Source organism: Brugia malayi (assembly GCF_000002995.4).
Source record: "Brugia malayi strain FR3 genome assembly, contig: Bm_v4_ChrX_scaffold_001, whole genome shotgun sequence".
Taxonomy (NCBI): Eukaryota; Metazoa; Nematoda; class Chromadorea; order Rhabditida; family Onchocercidae; genus Brugia; species Brugia malayi.
Window position 1 is genome coordinate 8,101,152 of NW_025062479.1, and position 17,786 is coordinate 8,118,937.

Here is a 17,786-nt window from a genome sequence, read left to right on the forward strand (position 1 = left end):
CTACCGCATAAACAAACATATCCTAATATAAGTCATTTAAGTAAGTTGAAGCCGATTTCCTATCCATATTTACAGGAAAAACTTGGTTCTGGTTTCGTTCGTAGCGTTATCTCTCACAATTTTTGAAGATACCTGCTATCTTTAGGTGAATAAAAAAGTTTTAAAGTTTTTGTTTGCCTTATACGCAAGTCCTTGCCTGTTTTATTGTTTAAAATCTTTCTAATTCACCAATCAATTTCAGTGCTTGAATTACATATATATATTGGAATTTGTTTGCGGTTCTTGCGTTGGAATAGCAATAAACCCATTTCGAGTAGCTTGGCTCCTAAGATCTTGTTCAATCTCCTCTGAATCACGCCATTCGCTGTACTTTTCCATCATAATTTGGTCTTCTTCCAAGATTTTGTCAAGCCTTGTACTCAGCTGTAATTTGCTTTGAATCAAATTGAAATTATTGTACTGTTTTAAAGTTGTCATTAGCATCAAACTGAGTAATGCAACGAAGAGTATGTCAAGTGTAACCAAACTGAAACAAAATTAAAAAGACTTAAACGATCAAAAAATAACCGGTGGAGAAGCACGTGAAAGATGCGTTTTCATTAAAACTTTACATTCGGAGAACATAGGCCGGTTACTAGGATCCGAAAGCCAACACTGTCTCATCAGGTTATATCTGCAGATAAAGCATTTTCATATTTCACTAGCCATATCATGGATGTATAGCTATTAAACAAAAGTCTCATCTAAGCACTGAAGAGTTTGAGAAGGTTTAGGGGCGATAAAATAAAAAACCGTAGTAAATAAGCAAAACGTCATTATTGAAATTGCAACTATAATAACCGTTGAAACGAACATGTCATCTGGAGCAAGTTTGGGTTGTTCCATGCGATTTTCTTCTAGCAAATAACTTAGAAGATCATTATTGTCAATTTGTGGATATGGAACTTTACCAAGAGAAAATATTTCCCACAGCAGTACACCATAGGACCAAACATCGGACTAAAAACTAATTACACGCCAATATAAGAAAACTGCTTGGTATGATCTACTGCCTTATCAAAACATACAACAAGCATGTAAAAACATTACTTGTTCAGTGAAATTGTGATATAAAATTGATTCTAATGCCATCCACTTGAGAGGTAACGGTACACTTTGGCTGCTTCGTATATGATAAACTGTAGAATCCTTACGTGCTAAACCAAAATCTGCTATACGTATAGCTCGTTTCTTTGTTACCAAGATATTTCGAGCAGCAATATCTCGATGAATACACTAGAATGTTGCTGAATTTATTACGGATCACTGCATAGATAAGTTTTTGAATGAAGAGGTCAAAAATACCGTTTTACTAGACAAGTATTCCATTCCATTGGCGACTTGGTATCCAAATGATATCAGATCACTCGTGGTAATCATTTTATCAGCCATTCGTTCTTCATCTACTTCAATGGCCCATTGGAGCTTTAGTTCCGCCTATAACATATAGTTCAGTAAATAAATTTATAATAAGATGTTCCTTATGACAAGCCAAATTGCAGATTTTTTACAAACAAGGCTGTACAAATGTTTTTATATTCTACTGCTAATTTACCTAATTTGACAAATATTATTTCAAATTGTTCTTTTTAAAAATAATCTTTGAAACTCATCATTCCCTAAATACTTTCAGGGAAAGGCATTTTTAATAAAACCAAAGAAACCAAATATATTTGGGGTTTATGTTGTGCGTTCCGTGTTGGTGACAAGTATCCATCGCTGCTCAACGGTTCTCTACTTATTTCAACTTCATTCAGAAAACCTGCACTGTTTTTTGACAAATAATCTTTCAAATTGTCATTCTCGCAATATTCCATGATCATATAGAGTTGCCCACTGTAATATACTACTTTTAACTTATTGTCCAATCATATCCTTTTGCTAGTTTTTACTAGAGTAGCACCATAAAAGAGACTGTCCACTCGAAAATATTTAAACTACCTGGACATTTGTTTTGTCACTGCGCCAATTAAACACAGAACATTCGGATGAACACCAATAGCGATCATTATTTTCAATTCATCAGCAAGTGCCTTTTGATGATGCACATTACGTCCATCACGTGGAGCTTTGATAGCTACTTTTAGTACATCTGACACAGCTAACGAATCACTGACTCGAGGTTTGCTCAGCTCACCTAGATACACTTGTCCGAAATGTCCTCCGCCAAGTGACTAAAATACGTAATATATTATGCACGGTAGTTATTCCAAGGGCAATGGAGTTAAACAATTTTTATGGCCCAGAAAAAAAGCCATATTCACTTGAATTTCCTAGAACATGCAACCTTCTATAACATGTATTAAGCAAATGAATCTAACAATAAATCAATAGGTTTTCCACCACAGGATAGAGATACTAACCCAGAAAACGTGTTAAGAGCCTTTATTTTATAATCCTAAAAGGTACACAATGATAATAAATAGAATCTACCCCGAAGTATGTTTAGGTGTGATTAGATCGTAATAATATCGACAAATCTGCAGTAAACCCAAACATCCTTAATGAAATACCCCTATCAGTTATTTCCAAAATTTTTACACTCCTCAAAAATTTTTGCAGAGTTTTCAGCACCGTCCAATATTCTCAATAATTTTCAGTACCTGTGTTAATCCGATCAGAACCAAAAAAAAGTAAAAAAAAACCTGCTTAAAAAAAAGTTTGTCTTTGTTAATTTCATATCTGCGGTCATAGGGTAACTGTTCAACTCGCTCATGTAGTGGTTGCTTGAGACCAATCGATCCATCATGATATTCTCCATTTGACTCCCTCATCAACTGATTATATAGTGCACGCAGTCGTTCCTCCTGTCGCTTACTTTTACAACGTTGTTTCAATAGGAAAAGAAGCGCCATAAGGAGCAAGACCAATACACTAACCGTTGCAAAACCAAGAGTCCACCAATATTTTGATGACCGAATATACGCAGGCTCATCGACTAACTAAAATAGTTTCATAACTCATTTGATGGCTTGTCAATGAGAATTTTGTAGAGATCAGAAGGAAAATGGATATTGGGAACATTTTTTCAAATTTTTTATTATCTTCACGATAGGCAAGTGGTCGGTGATATTTAGGGAAAAATATGATCAGTTTGCACGTGTAAGACGTCATGCTAGCATTATGTTTCACAAAGTACATCAGAAAGTTGTAAAATATCAGAAGCTGTAAAAAAATAATTATAACAATTTGACAGATAACAAAGCAAAACTTAAGAACATCCTCATCGAACTTGCCTCAAGTCTAATAGAAACCTGTTGTGAACCAGCGCGATTTTTTGCAACACATGTGTAAGTTGCTTTATCTTCAACCAAAACTCGAGGAAAATCAATTTTCTTCGTCAAACTGCCGTAGCCATTGTACTCAATACCATTTTTAAGCCATCTGTAAAGTGGTTCTGGCTCTCCTTCAATAGGACATACAAGTTCTGCCTTTTCTCCATATTTCGCCAAATGCTCATATTCTTCTTCAGTTCCGACAATGTGCGGAGCGACTACTACGTTTATCTAGAAACCAGAGTCTTTTCTTGCCTTTAATGATAAAACTTCAATAAAAGTCAAATTATTATATATGAATCTTGGAAGTATAGAAGGAAACCAAACCGTTTTTTAGATCTAAAAGGCGCCGTAGTCATAGATAGTTAGGCACGACTTTCACAAAAGTTAAGAACAAGATTTTTCGGAAGTCTTTCGAAAATTCAATTTAAAGCATAATGAACTATTCAAAATATGGTATTGTCCGGCTTTACATCTGTTATAAGACAAACCAAGTTTTTAGTTAATTTTGATAAAACCTATGAATTAAATCTAAAGACCTACACCGAGACTGTGAAAGAAAACGAAGAAAAAAGGAGAAATAAAACTTAGGTCACCTAATGGTTCTCGTCAGTGCTTACTTTGATGTGCAATGTGTAACTGCGATAAATATGTGTATTTTTCGATTTAGCAATACATTCATAATTCCCCGACTCGTTCGAACTAATGTCATCCAGTGTCGTTATGAATTTCTGAGAGTATATAGTGACATGCCGTTCAGGATATGCCAACTGAACATCATCTCGCATCCAAACAACATCACTGAAATACATAATGTTCTCCAAACATGCCAATAGATTTGGTAGCTTTCACAATGCCAGTTTTGGAAAACTTTAGAAATTGCTTTTATTTCTTTTTCAAACTCTAATTCTCAAATATAATGTCTGAAGAAGATATAAAAAAGCCTTTTATTAAATAAATTTTAAGGTCAGTCGAGGGCTAGAATAGAGCAAAGTATATTGAGGAAATACCGATTTCATTGGTTCATAGGATCACTTTTCCGGCCGGTAGAAACAAAATAATATATCAAAAAATTTTTTGTCATATTACTTCCTTGTTTTTCATCTATAAAAATCAAAATACCAACAAATCATCGTTTAGTGGCAGTATGCAAATCAGCTCGAGATGATCTTTTTCATAGATATTGTTGTCTTCATTGAGTAAATCAATCGGCTTTTTGGCAATAAAAGATGCGTTAATTGTCTCCACTTCGGAGACGACCAAATTCTTTTCATCCACCTAAATAATCTCATTTTAAAAAAGCAGAGGAGGTAAGAAAAATGCACTTTTAGAAGGAAAATAAGGTTCAGAAAAAACTAATTCGGTCAATAAAGTTTTACAAAATCTTCAAAATATATTATGGTAGTATCGCTTTAAGCAAAGCAAATAATGCATGTGCATATGACTTTTGATCATTCTCCTTCCATACAATGTATAAAAATGGCAAAGAATACGTCACGCCTCGACACTACGAAGTCGATTTCGCAATATGGGTTGGACTTCACGAGAAAGAGAAAGAACATCAAAAATGTGGAGAAAAAGAAATTGAGAAAACGAACGATAAATGAACCACAGATTTTAACAAATTTTTATAATTCTGGAAAAACAAAAAGGGAAATAAATAAAATGCGCAAGAATTGCTCTACAATCTCTTCTTTTTAAGTGTATGCTATCTTTGTTTACTTTCAAGATCACACTGATCATAAAATAACAAAAAATACCTTATTGGTTTCATCATCTTCACAACGTATTCGCATATGCTCCTTCGCATATGTTATCCATTTTATAGCAGATTCGAAAGTGAAACCGGATAATTCTTTGCTATCATCAGGTTGTTCCCACTCACCGCCTCTTCTGAATTTACAGGTACAGAAATCACTTTTGTATTCAAGAAACCTGAGCAAAAGATTATGAAAAAAAAATCTGTATATGGATATAAGAAAACTCACGTTACGTATAACAGACGTAATTTGCGAGATCTTGTATCTTTCACTAAGCACGTAACAATTATTTTCGAATCGATTAACACATCAGATACCAGAAGTTGGCCGAACTGATCATGTATAGTAATGTGTGGTTGGATATCGATGGGACGAATGGATAATGTCCAATTTTTCCGGTAAATATAATCCTGCGACACTCTTATCACTAACTGATAACTGCAACATACTTTCTAATGTAAATATTGCTAGAATAAGTAACACCTATTGCCACTATACTTTGCTTGGGTTTTTATTTATTCACACCCATGAAATGGCTATTTTGAAAATGTAATTCTAAAAAATACAGCAACGAAATGGATAAAAAATATTTAAGGTTATCTTAACCTCATCTGCAGTTACTGAAAATAAAAATGAATTGACGTTAAAAAGAATGAAAAACTTACTGAAATATTAAATTACTTTGTCTTATAAATATTTTTTAAGGTATTGCAGTTGCAATAAAAATTTACGGCAAGTTGTTTGCTTTTAGTGATGGAGCTTCCCATTAAACCTAGTTCTCAAATTTCATAATATGATCCTAATATCCGTAGTGTGTCTTATTTTTCAGTGATAATATCAAAAAGACAAACATCGCAGAATCATCAACAGTAGCATTAATGATTGATAATTCATCTTCATGAAGATCTGCATTCACTTCACTTCTTATATCTTTTTTGATTATCTCCATGAATTCTTCTCCAGATGATATCGTTTTCGAATACTAAAAACTGTCATCTTCAAAGCAAAGGAACAAAGAAAGTGAATCAGAAAGGTTAAGTTGCTAAACCACAAAAGCAAAATAAGGTTGCAATTACTGCATCACCTAACTATGGCTTCATGAAATTAAAATAAGACACTGACAACTGAGACCAGGAAGTTCGGACTTCTGGATGAAATGAAGGGGATGATTTCAAGACGATAGCTCCTATAAAAAATCTTAGTATGATTATATTTCATGTTAAGTTACAGTTCATTAAAAAACGTGTTACACTGATTAGGAAGAGCCAGCGATTAAACTGGTCTAAAAGAAAAATGTTGAGTTTGTTTTGTCTGGTGCTTTGAAAAACAGAACATAGAAGACCAAAAGTTAGGTGGAATCAGATGAATAAAATTTGTCTAACCGAATATTGAAAATAATACCAGTAAACTGAATATATTTTTTAATAATATTTCTTTTCCTAAATGAGGAAACTTTATACTAAACAAACCTTTCGCCACTCAGAACTATATTCATCGCTTGGAAATGCTCTTGCTATATGAAACAACCTCACAGTTTTACCCTCTTCAGAATCAATATTTTCCGAGAAATCTATCACTTTCAGTTGTCCTCTTGTGGGTGACACTTGCAACCGATGCGTACTTCGACGAACATCATGACCATCATCCCTATTTGTCACTATGCACTCATAATTTCCAGAATCGCTCTCATGCAAATCTCTAATAAACAACAGTTTCTTGATACCATCTCCAATTTTCATATAACGATTTGAAACGACGCGATCCTAGAAATATTTTGCTTGTTTCTTTTAGCATAATGGTGAAGTAAAGTTTAAAAGAAAGTTAAAAATACTGAGTCTAAATCTTTGCCATTTCTTTTCATTGCAATATTATGAAAACGAGGAAGTGCAATAATGTGATATGAATTTTAGAGATACAAACTACTGCTGACTGTAACAAGTAAACCTAGTGCTCAGGATTCCATTAGGTTCTTTAAAGTGTACAAAAATGCTGATGTCTCCACATATCTTATGCAAATAAAAAAAAGCAAACATGTGCGAAAAGCTCAAATTTTTTAAATTTCTATAACTTCAAAACTTCTAATTAATAAAACAGAAATATCATACATGACATTTCACATGTGACAAAAGAAATGAGATTAGCAATTTCAAGACTTTGAACAACCTTATAAATTGCAGCAGAGAACAATGATTTGTAAAAGCAGCATACCGTCTCATTTTCACACTGAGGGCATTTCCAGGTCAGCATATATCTAAATCCATCTCTTGTATGAAAGGTACAGTTCATATTTAATTCCTGGCTAACGTAAGGCCATGTATTCGACACCTCAATAACTGGCGAGTATTCCATTTCTTTATCATTTTTTATCGGTACTATTATCATTTCTGAAGTATGGCCCAAATATTCACAACGAACCGGCACCTCCGCACGATCGTTAAGAAGCCCTCGATCCACAATGAATCCGATCCTGAAAAAATTATCGGGTTGCATTATGCACAACACAGCTATATATACGAAATATAATTTTGATAATTCTTGTATTTGGAGAGAAAGAAAACAGGAGAGAAAACAAAAGTGCCATTAAAAATAAACAATTGGTTAAACAACGAATTTTCCAAAGTTCATGAATCATGTTTTAGAACGGATTACCTCGGATCAAACTGAATTTCTCCGGTCTGCTTTATATGATTAATGAACAACTCCACACCGCTTTCAATGAATTTATCTGTTCTGCATGGCAAGATCACATTAAGTCCTCGAAGTTCTTTAGAAATAATTAAGGGACCAGAATTCAAGAACGACCCTGTTCTAACTGACTTTCCATCTGAATTATATCTTACTGATAAATTTCTAATTTTAATATACTCTATCTGTGATGAACATATCTCATACAGCCACTAACTATAACAGCGTAGTGCACAGTCTCACACAAATTTGTCATCTTTTATACTTTTTTATTTAACATAAAACAATCGACAAGAATTATTTTAAAAAAAAAAGGTAAATCCTGTGGATTTTATTTTCCTTACTTATACTCGAAAGAGTTCTAATCGAAAAGAGAACTAACTTTTGTTACTGGATACATATACATATACGGAGGAACTAAATCCGGAATGCTCTGCAACACAAACATATTCACCCGTGTCCGAGCTTTTCAGCTGCTCTATTCGTAAACTCCGAAATCCAATATCAAAGCTGCTCTCTATGACTCTACCTGTTCGCTATAAATGAAACAGTCATCAAATCAATTTTTGATTGTAAAATGTTGCGTCTCAAAAAAACTTATATCATTCCATATCAAATGCTTCATAATTTTTCATGAAAATGGTACAAAAACAAGATTTTAATGCAGATTTACTTGTGGTACTAATGAATAAAAGGTTAGTTTCGTGTAACTTCTCATACTGATCTTAATCTTAAATCAAATTACTAAAGTTATAAGATGTGCTCTGAAAATTGCAAAACATGAAATATGTACACTATACAATCCTATTGCATTTTAATAACAATAACAAACGCTCGCAGATTTGCCTTAGGAACAAACTTTTTCGCGGATCAAGAGATACCTTTGTTATTTTTCCAAACCAAATGTAGTGCACATCATCACCAATCAACGATGGCTTTGTGATTTCCCATTAACATAACAAGTCTGTATTTCCTCCTTTAATTTCTACAGCCCAACTCTGCATATTAAATTACCAATCGCAGACGTAAGCATAACATTTCCTTTTTACATTTTTGATAAATAATTTTGGAAATTCAGGGAATCCATGACTACGCAAAGTAATTAAGGTCTCAGTCAGTTCTCGGAAGATCCCGAAAGACTGAAAGAAATTGAACACTTATAAAAGGCAGACTACACATGAAAAAACGAACCTCCTTAGGATCGAAGTTGGTATGGAAAATGTTATCAGGCAATATCCATTTAACGGCTTCCGTTGTTGAGCAGTTCAATTCCAATGTTTCGCCATCTTTTTTCTCAGTATATGGTTGACCTTTGTATTCTTGAAAATCTTTATTTCCAATGATAACGGGTGGATAAAGTGATGCATCGATAGTAATAAAGCATACAGCAATAAGCAAATATCTTATAAAAGGATAGAATAAATGCATAAATCGCCAACAGGAAGTACGGCAATGAGGTGTTGGTAGTGAATAATCAAATGAAATGTGATAGTGCTCCTTTGTGGAGAAAGTGGTAGGTGCAGTATATAATGACCTCGAGTATATCTCATGTTTGCTTGATCCAAAACGAAAAGGCCATGGATTGCTGCATTGAACTGCCATTGCTCTCACTGGAAAACGACTTGGTTTCACTGCTTTCTACTGACAGCCAATATTTGTTTGTAAATCGACGAAGTAGACAGTGTGGAAATGAATGAAAGAAAATGACAGTGAGTCATCGTGCTCGTCATTTTCAGCATCATGAATCAGACTGTTGACACCGGGAGCAACACAGTTATTTAGGTTACAAGGACATGGTTGTAGGTGGGATGACTAATCCCAGCGTATACCGCTGGTTAGTTATGTGCTGCTGTTACGCTGCGTTGAACATTTAAGTACAGATGTTCGTTTTTGATAACAACAGCAGCAAATAAAATTAGGCACCAATTAACAAGTAAAATATCAAATTTTATCAACTACGCTCTGTTCCCGTCCAACTGCCACTATACCTTGCCATCACCAATGCTCCACTGTCGCTGCTATACTAAGGGATTCTCTAAACTATCTCAAAATCACTGTTGGTTTTAATACATCTAGCATTATAAGTAAACACACACATATGGTATACACATATACACCCACAAAACATGCAGAAGACACAATCAAAAGCCACATTGTATTTCCAGTTTCTCTTATTTCAGTTTCTCACTGCACTGTATCACTTTGATGAGCTATTTTCAATAAAGAAAATCGGCATGACGAACTGAATAATGGGAGACTTCGAGGAACTTGTAAGTGACCCACTACTCCACGTTATCTCAAATAATCTAGACGAAAATACATTTTAAAACATCATTCACGTTGAGCAGATTAACTGGTTGGAGGAAAATTTATGACTAATCGACCAACTGTTGACAAGTATACGATTCATCTGAATCTTTCGCATTTAACTGTTCTTTTTCCTGAGCAGCTCAAATAATTATCAAAGACTTAATGCTTGGTAATTACATTCAGGAACCCCTCAACAATTCCGGCAGTCAGTGATAGAACGAAGTCTAGTCCAGTGGTAGTGCTGTTACACGGTTAAGAACCAAAGATATAAATATTCAAAACCGTACAATATTCTTGTTGAAGAAACTGGAATATTTTATAATCTACATACGTCTAAATAATAAAAGCATTTGCATAATAGAAATTTCTCGCATTACATAAAATGAATATAAATAAATGTTACAATGTCTAATATGATGAACAATGTCTAACATAATTTGTCGAGTTTCCATCTGTTCCAAATTTTTGAGAGTTTATCTTCAACGGTTAAAAAACCAATTGACATGTGAAGCTCTAAAAGAAAATGCACATATTATTAAGAAAAAAATTTTGGCCTGGTAGAAAGTAGAAACGTTCTGTGAATATGAAAATATAAATTGTGATACTCTTGTTCTGATAGATCCATATATGAAACAATACAACATCCAGTTTATTAGAGGAATTCTGATTACAAAGACTATTCTGTAAATTAAGTTTGATGACTTGTAAGTTATGTGCGAACAAGTTTCCGTTTGGTACAATTCAATGAATAATTGCTTTTTACGTTTTTTGGGTGAGCAATAAACTCAAAAGCATCTCTAGCAACTGCGTGTCATTTCTCTCGTTAATTTAATTCCAGCAATCAAGTAAATCTGTGGAGTATCACTAGATCCCTCTTACTAAGCGGTTGAAAGAGCATATTATACCACAAGCACTTTCATCCAGTAAAAAAAAGAAAATTTATCTAGATCTAATTAACGGATTTACAGTAATGAATTCATCTGATACTAGTAAATGATAAAGTGGAACTAATAAGCATTTCCATACATTGAGCTTCTACACTGGTGTTGCAGGGAAGACAAAAAACATCCAACACGATGATTCCATTTGTTTTATTAATCTCAACTGCTATAAGCAGAACAATCAGCAGATATGAACAGCTAAGCAGATAAAGGCGTACATTTGCATATATTGCCTCTTCACATAATGGTTCATTATGTGAAGAGTATCATTTTTCATTTTTCACAAGTATGCATTAAGGGATGACCTAAAGGATGTTGTTGTTCGCAAGAAGGAAGATTTTTTATCTTCAGTTCAAATAAAGCGCATTCAGCAGTATTTAAATACCGATGGCAAAATGTCATCATATCATTCTGATGGTTTACTATAATACGCATTCTTTATCCACTTCTCATGCTTAATAGCGATATCGTATCCAGATACTACGATGTTAATTGCCACATATTAATATTACAGAATATAGTTGGTCTTTTGCAATCCTTATAAATAAAAAGTGGGTAAGTGATAAAAATCAATGTTTATGTGCAGAAAGAAGACAGGTCACGAAATTAGTTAACTGAATCTACTGAAATTAAATTCACATTAATTTAATGTGACTTTATTTAGCAAAAACTAATTATAAGCAGACTATAAAAAGGTCACCTATTGTGAATGTAACTTTTCTTTCTCCATCTCCTTGCATATTTTTTCCCTCTCTTTCCTACGATCCCATCTCATTACACAACGTAATTAGTTAAAAGTCGTAAGACCTTTTAAATTTTATTTAACATACCATAAGCATAGAAAAAACTTACACTGCACTATTTAGACAAGAATCGCTTAAAATACATCCCACTTATTCTCACCATTTTCTGAAGACAAAAAGAGACAAGAATATTCCAACCTTTCTTTCATATCTGCAATAAATTAAACCTATCTGAACAATGAAACCTGGAAATTCTCTGTTCCGCGTTTGTCTTTGTTCATTTTACCGTTCCGCATTCTATCACTGCTTTTCAATTTCACGGATGGTATTGTAGATATATTCTAAAAGGGTGGCAAATTTTCTATGTTAAACTTAGTGTCGTGTGGATGGTGGTTACATCAATTGCAGTCAGATAAAATGGTCACTGACAGCCGGTTTAATTAAAATTACAGCCTTCACTTCTGTGCATCTGTGTCTTTTCGGAATCAACAACAGTATATCCGGTTATTCTGCGGTTTACGTATTGTTGCATTTTTAAATGAGGACAAATATCACCAAATTTTATTACTTCTCAATCACATTTTTTTACTGTTTTTGGGACTTTTCTGCATCTACATTTTCTGACTTCACATGGACAGAAATGTATACATGCCTATATATATGTGTATATCTCTGCCTGGCCATTCTAAAGATGTCATTTTCTTAGACGTAAATCACACAGTTTTCGTACTTAATGTCCGCTATAGAACATGCAATAAGTTATTGCGATTGATGTATAATACATCAATTTTTGCACAGATTGTTGTTTGCTTCTAGTAAAAATGTCTCCACATTGTTATTCACAATTGGATACTAAGACAGATCAATATTTTTCTTACAGCAGAATTTTGAATTTTTAAATACTTCTTAAGCCGGTAATTTTTTATCTCCTACCACTGTTTGATCATTTATCAAAAAATCCAGAGATGTGACACTTTTTCACTGTCAGTTCTGTTTAATCCAAACGCTTTGGTTGGCATATTTATTTATAGAGATGTGGCTGCCGCGATTGATGCGTGCGGCAAACGAAGAACAGGAACATCGTGATGCCATTGGGCGTAAGTTTCATATTTATCATTGTGGTTTTGCTTTCAAGTAATCTCTATGTTGCAAATCTATTTGTAAAATACGAGAGAAAATTATCAACAGAATGTTTATATTATCTGTATTGATACCACTCCAGTTTACTAGATCACTTTACTGCATTTCGACTCCACTTGAGCAGATTATATCGCACTGTTCCAGTATCAAGTCATGCTGCACAAAATTTGTTCGGAACATTGGTGGCTTGTGACTGTGGACATCTGGTATCATGCAGACGAGCAGCACCAATGGTTTGTTCTCGAAATGATACTCAACTATTAAAACATCGGTTCATTTTGGTTAAATGGTGTTGTATTGCATTTCTTCTACTCATCTTTACTCTCATCGGTAATTATACATTCTCATTGTATTTCTCATCATGATCATAATTGGAAGTACCCAAAAAGTCATTTTATTAGTTGCATCTATGGTTATTGTAGAAAAGTGATGGACTGATTCAGTTGGATAGTCACAGGCGAATTAAATTAATATTCGAAGATTTTCTGTAGAAATGTCTCTAAAAGTTTTTAATGGACGTATGTCAATAAAAACTATGAATTTGTTCTCGATTGGCGTTGGTTTGTACAAAGTGAGACAAATCACACTACCTTTGTTTACAAATTATTTTGAGCACTTTTTGTAGAATTCAGAAAAAGTCATTTCTACCAGAGTTTACTGGATTTTATAATAATTGCAGCTTTCTCTGGGTTTTTAACTTCGACACCTACCGAACTGACATCCGGCAACTCATACCTCTTTCTGACAATCATTATTACCAGTTTATTCCTGTTTGGTGGTTTGTGTTGTTTGCGTGCGCGTACAATCTGCAGACATCGTAATGTTCGCCATGGTTCGTTGCATTGTCGTCGTGGCCATTATCAGTCACATTCCCTCCGACTTCCTGTTTCACTTTTTGCACATAGTGCTTATCCTCGGCCACATGTTCATTCATCTCCAAGCTCCTTTCGTTTCTCCGAATCACTCTTGTGAGTTAGTGTTAAAATTTTCAAAATTACTTGTTTTAAAACTATGCTTGTAATTAGACCAGAAAGTCGTAACGTATATTCTGCCCCAAACTAGATGAGTACAAGAAGCAGGATAATGTTAGGAATACTCCAAAATATAGTAACTTAAAAGAATGTTCAAGCTAGTGTTTAAATTGATAAAATTCTCTACTACTTTTGCCGAAATCGCTTAAGATTTTCAGCTACAATGCTCTTTTGCAAGCCTGTATGGCTCCACTGCCAACATATAACGAAGCAATTAAGGAACCAGTGTTTGCACCACCAGCTTATTCAACAATCATTACGCATTCTTCAGCAACACATGTTAGTTCACCTAACGGGACTAATCATGTTTCAAGTTCTGTTCTATCGTCAGTTGGAGACGAAAGAATAAGAGAAAACATCAGTAGCAGTGATAGTAGGTCTAAGCAAGAATTGATGGTACAGTTACAGCCGCATGTAGTTGAAACTGTCGCTTCTGTGGAAGTTCATCATGCGAATGGGGCGGATAATGAGGTTGTACAGGCTAAAGAATATAAATCTGATGAGTAGTTCCGTGGCATGTTTTCTTTATGTATTTACATACTGCTGAATTATTTACAGGTGCGTTGCAGATTTTTTTCCCTTTTAGGAAGTTTTTTTTTTTTTTCTCAGTCATAATACATTAATTAAAATAATCGAAAATTCCAATTATGGATGTCGAAACTGATTTTGTCTCTATTGCATAAGCGTGATTGTCAGGGAAATATTCTTAGTTTTCCAGTACGTTTTTTACGAAGTTCGTTGCAGTCATGTTATGAATATGATTGAACGAAAGTGTGAAGCAGATTCAAAAATTAAAGAAAATAGTGTTTTCGATGCTGTTCAGCTAGTCTGGAAAGACTGCCGCTTTACCATTGTCGGGTAGCACATTTAGAGTTCGTTTGGTATATTCACTTATCAGTGTTTCGAGGTAATTCATTTCATATGTGTTTCTGATCCAACAACTTTTGTGAATTTGAAAATATCACAAAGTTGCAATTTTTTTCAATAACTGTTGAATCCCACTCGTATATTTCAATAAAATATGTTTGTCTTTTTTTTTTTTCTTAACTTATGTCAGGTTCTGTACAGTAGTAGGCATTTATGAATTTCACCCTTTTTCATGTCCTATAATCGCATCTTTGTTGCGATGATTTCGCTTTAATTTTTTTGTTTTTTCGTTTCTTCGTCATGCTATCATTAATTTCACTGATTTAGTCGTGTTTTGTACCTAGTAAAAATTTCTGCTTGGTTTTATTGTTTTGGAGCTGACTTCAGAGATCAGTATTATTCTATCAAGTTTGCTAATCATTCATTTTTGTATAGGCGAAAAGAATTTTGTAGTATTGAAATGAAATGTTACATTTTATCTAGACTAAGCCTATGATAGCAACGGTAATGATGTGCTACGCTAAATTTTACATGGATAAAATATGGTTCTAGAATGTTCTGTTGGAGAACATTTCGAAAAATCTATTGTTAAAGACACTCATTGTCGTGTCATTCCCGCATCAGATTTTCGTACTGGTCAATTGTTATTCATCAACATTTTTATATTCACTCAGGCCTCCTTTTAAATTTTTTCACTGGATGAATGTTACTCTGTCTCGAATATGTTATAGCCTTGAGATTGTCTGTTTAAATTGTGTATAAACCTTTGTTTGTTATTGCTTGACTGGTATCTCATCCTACGTTGCGAATGATTTTGAGAGAAAAATGACTTTCCTGGTTCCATAATTTTTGTTTGCTTTTAAATGAGTGTCACAATATCTTTATATTTATAAATTGGTTCGGTGCACAGGAGTCTTGTTTTTGTCTAAATGCTATGGAGTGATATTTTATTTATTCAGTATTCAGTTTCTGCTTTGATGCAAGAAAGGTTTCTGGTAGTTGTTTTTTAAAAATGTATTTTGGAATATTTTTACTTTCAATACAAAATGGAATTAGCTCCTGTATCTTCTTCCAAGCTCCTGCATTCGGCCAAACAACTAGAGTGATAATTATACATCCTTCCATGGAATTGGTCCAACAAAGGCAGAATAAAGCGGTATTGAAGATTTTTCATTATTTTGTTGTTTCAGCGGATTGTGGTATGAATTTCCATCCAGTTCTTACTAGTTGGTAGTCTTCAAATACTTTGTGCGTATTTGTATATATGTGTGTGTTACTTTACGATTGAGTCACGCCAAGTAATTACACTTTTTTGGCCTCTGGCTTATTTTCTGATTAGAGATTGTTAGGCTTTTTATCCTTTCGTTTGATATTTTAAATTGTATTTTCAAATTAATTTGTTGCTCGCGAGCAAAAGGGACGCCTGAAAATGCGACCTTGCAAAGCACTTAAAGTGAAAGCGGAGGAACCTGAAGCATGTTTGTTCTCTGTTTACTCTAAGAATAAATCTTGCTTAACTGATCATCTCATTTTGCTCGCTAAGACATATTAAAGCAAGCTATAGGCTTCCAGAAATTTAAGGTGTTTTCTATATGTTCAAGTGTGTATTATATTTGTCCTTTTGTATATTTGTCTAAATGCGCTCCGAAGTGGTGATATGTCGTGACTGAATACTTTGCTCAAACTGAATAAAGCTTTATGTATCTACTGTTTCTGGTAATGCCACCGTTAAATTTTGGCAAATTGTTCTAATCTGTAGACGTACAAAACACAAACGAAGATCTATTTTCATGCTATGGGAAACTGTGCTATTTTCATTTCCATTAATGTATATAGGGGCAAAGTGATAGGTACAAACCACTGAAGAATATCAATGACCACAGAGCGGCGCTCCGCACTTCGGCGGTATTATCACTTATTGCACACTTATTTTGTTTATAGTTTCTTTTGTAGAAAGTAAGTTGGTGAGTGGCTTAATGTAAAATACGACTGTATACTGATGTGCAATTCTTTCTACTTTAGACGTTCCGTTCCATTTTTTACTTAGCGTCGAGGATGCAAATAAGGATGAGACGTAAATGGTGCTGAGTAGCGTAAGATGTTTTCATAGGAATGGTCTGATACCATTTTGAAGTGTTATATGGGAGAGTAGAATAAAATAGAACAATTAGTTGGAAGATTTAGTAGATTTAGATGAGTTTACTTCACTAGTCATACGTTCTTCTGGTAATCAGTGATTTCCTGATGTAGAGATCTTTATTATTTGATGTGATTTTTTTTTTTTTTTTTTCATTCTCTGTGTATAAGGCTGAAGGAAATATACTTGCAACCATAATTTTTCCCAGAAAGTAACGTAGTAGGGATGGTTGTCCATATAAATGACTTTCATGATGGATCAATGACTTATTACTTTAGCAAATTTATGATATGAAATAGTACACACAATGTCATCACTAACAATGCTGTTACCTAGGCTCTTTACAAGGAAGAAATTATGCAGAAAGCAATTATTACAAGAGCACTGAAATTTATTTAGTATCTCCCTATACTCGAATAGCTTTAGAATTTAAGTAGCTGAGAATCAGTCTAACAGTGCAACAATTGTTTGAAAATGCATTATTATTTCTGAAAAATGAATAGCTGCGTATGAAGCAGTAATTATTCAGCATAAGAAAGTCGATATTCTTAATTTTGAGCGGAAAGCAGAAAATTTTTTTTTTCCGTTCTTAGAAATTGCGTTTCCCTTAAAAGGCTTTGCTTAACCATGAATTTGCTAAATTACTTCAGCTTCAATTCGTAACCTCAGCCAGACTAATACGCATTTAAAGTGCCTATTATCGCAGGGGCTACTGGTAAGGCCTCATTCTCATGTTACATTTTTTCCAAAGTACGAAAATATTATTTCAGTTGAAGGAAGGTGGGTTCTCTACCACTCAACTTTTTTCTACATCTACAGTATATATTCTATAATTTTTTTACAATTAACTGTTTAAAC

General features: G+C 33.9%; 2 protein-coding genes across 6 annotated transcripts; one reads left to right on the plus strand and one right to left on the minus strand.

Moving 5' to 3' along the window:
• Bm5314 (Uncharacterized protein) lies at window positions 1-9,361 on the minus strand (the record flags this gene model as incomplete). Of its 5 annotated transcripts, none has more annotated exons than XM_043074063.1 (20): window positions 1-22; window positions 254-423; window positions 568-673; window positions 854-999; window positions 1,090-1,275; window positions 1,345-1,476; window positions 1,704-1,875; window positions 1,981-2,213; window positions 2,685-2,981; window positions 3,234-3,545; window positions 3,935-4,115; window positions 4,441-4,592; window positions 5,075-5,207; window positions 5,303-5,512; window positions 5,926-6,056; window positions 6,544-6,837; window positions 7,283-7,541; window positions 7,724-7,898; window positions 8,142-8,295; window positions 8,951-9,361. In XM_043074063.1, the coding sequence occupies 20 exons, from the start codon at window positions 9,359-9,361 to the stop codon at window positions 1-3; spliced, it is 3,876 nt and encodes a 1,291-aa protein (XP_042929997.1). The 5 variants fall into 5 exon arrangements, with proteins under 5 accessions (XP_042929997.1, XP_042929998.1, XP_042929999.1 ...); XM_043074064.1 differs by having other exon boundaries at window positions 7,238-7,541; XM_043074066.1 differs by lacking the exon at window positions 1-22 and having other exon boundaries at window positions 250-423.
• A 3,425-nt stretch (window positions 9,362-12,786) lies between these two features.
• On the plus strand, window positions 12,787-14,431 carry Bm7744 (Uncharacterized protein; the record flags this gene model as incomplete). The annotated part of the gene is made up of 4 exons (XM_043074068.1): window positions 12,787-12,850; window positions 13,038-13,223; window positions 13,573-13,861; window positions 14,083-14,431. 4 exons carry the CDS (start codon window positions 12,787-12,789, stop codon window positions 14,429-14,431), a joined length of 888 nt encoding a protein of 295 aa, XP_042930002.1.
• Window positions 14,432-17,786: the final 3,355 nt, after the last annotated feature.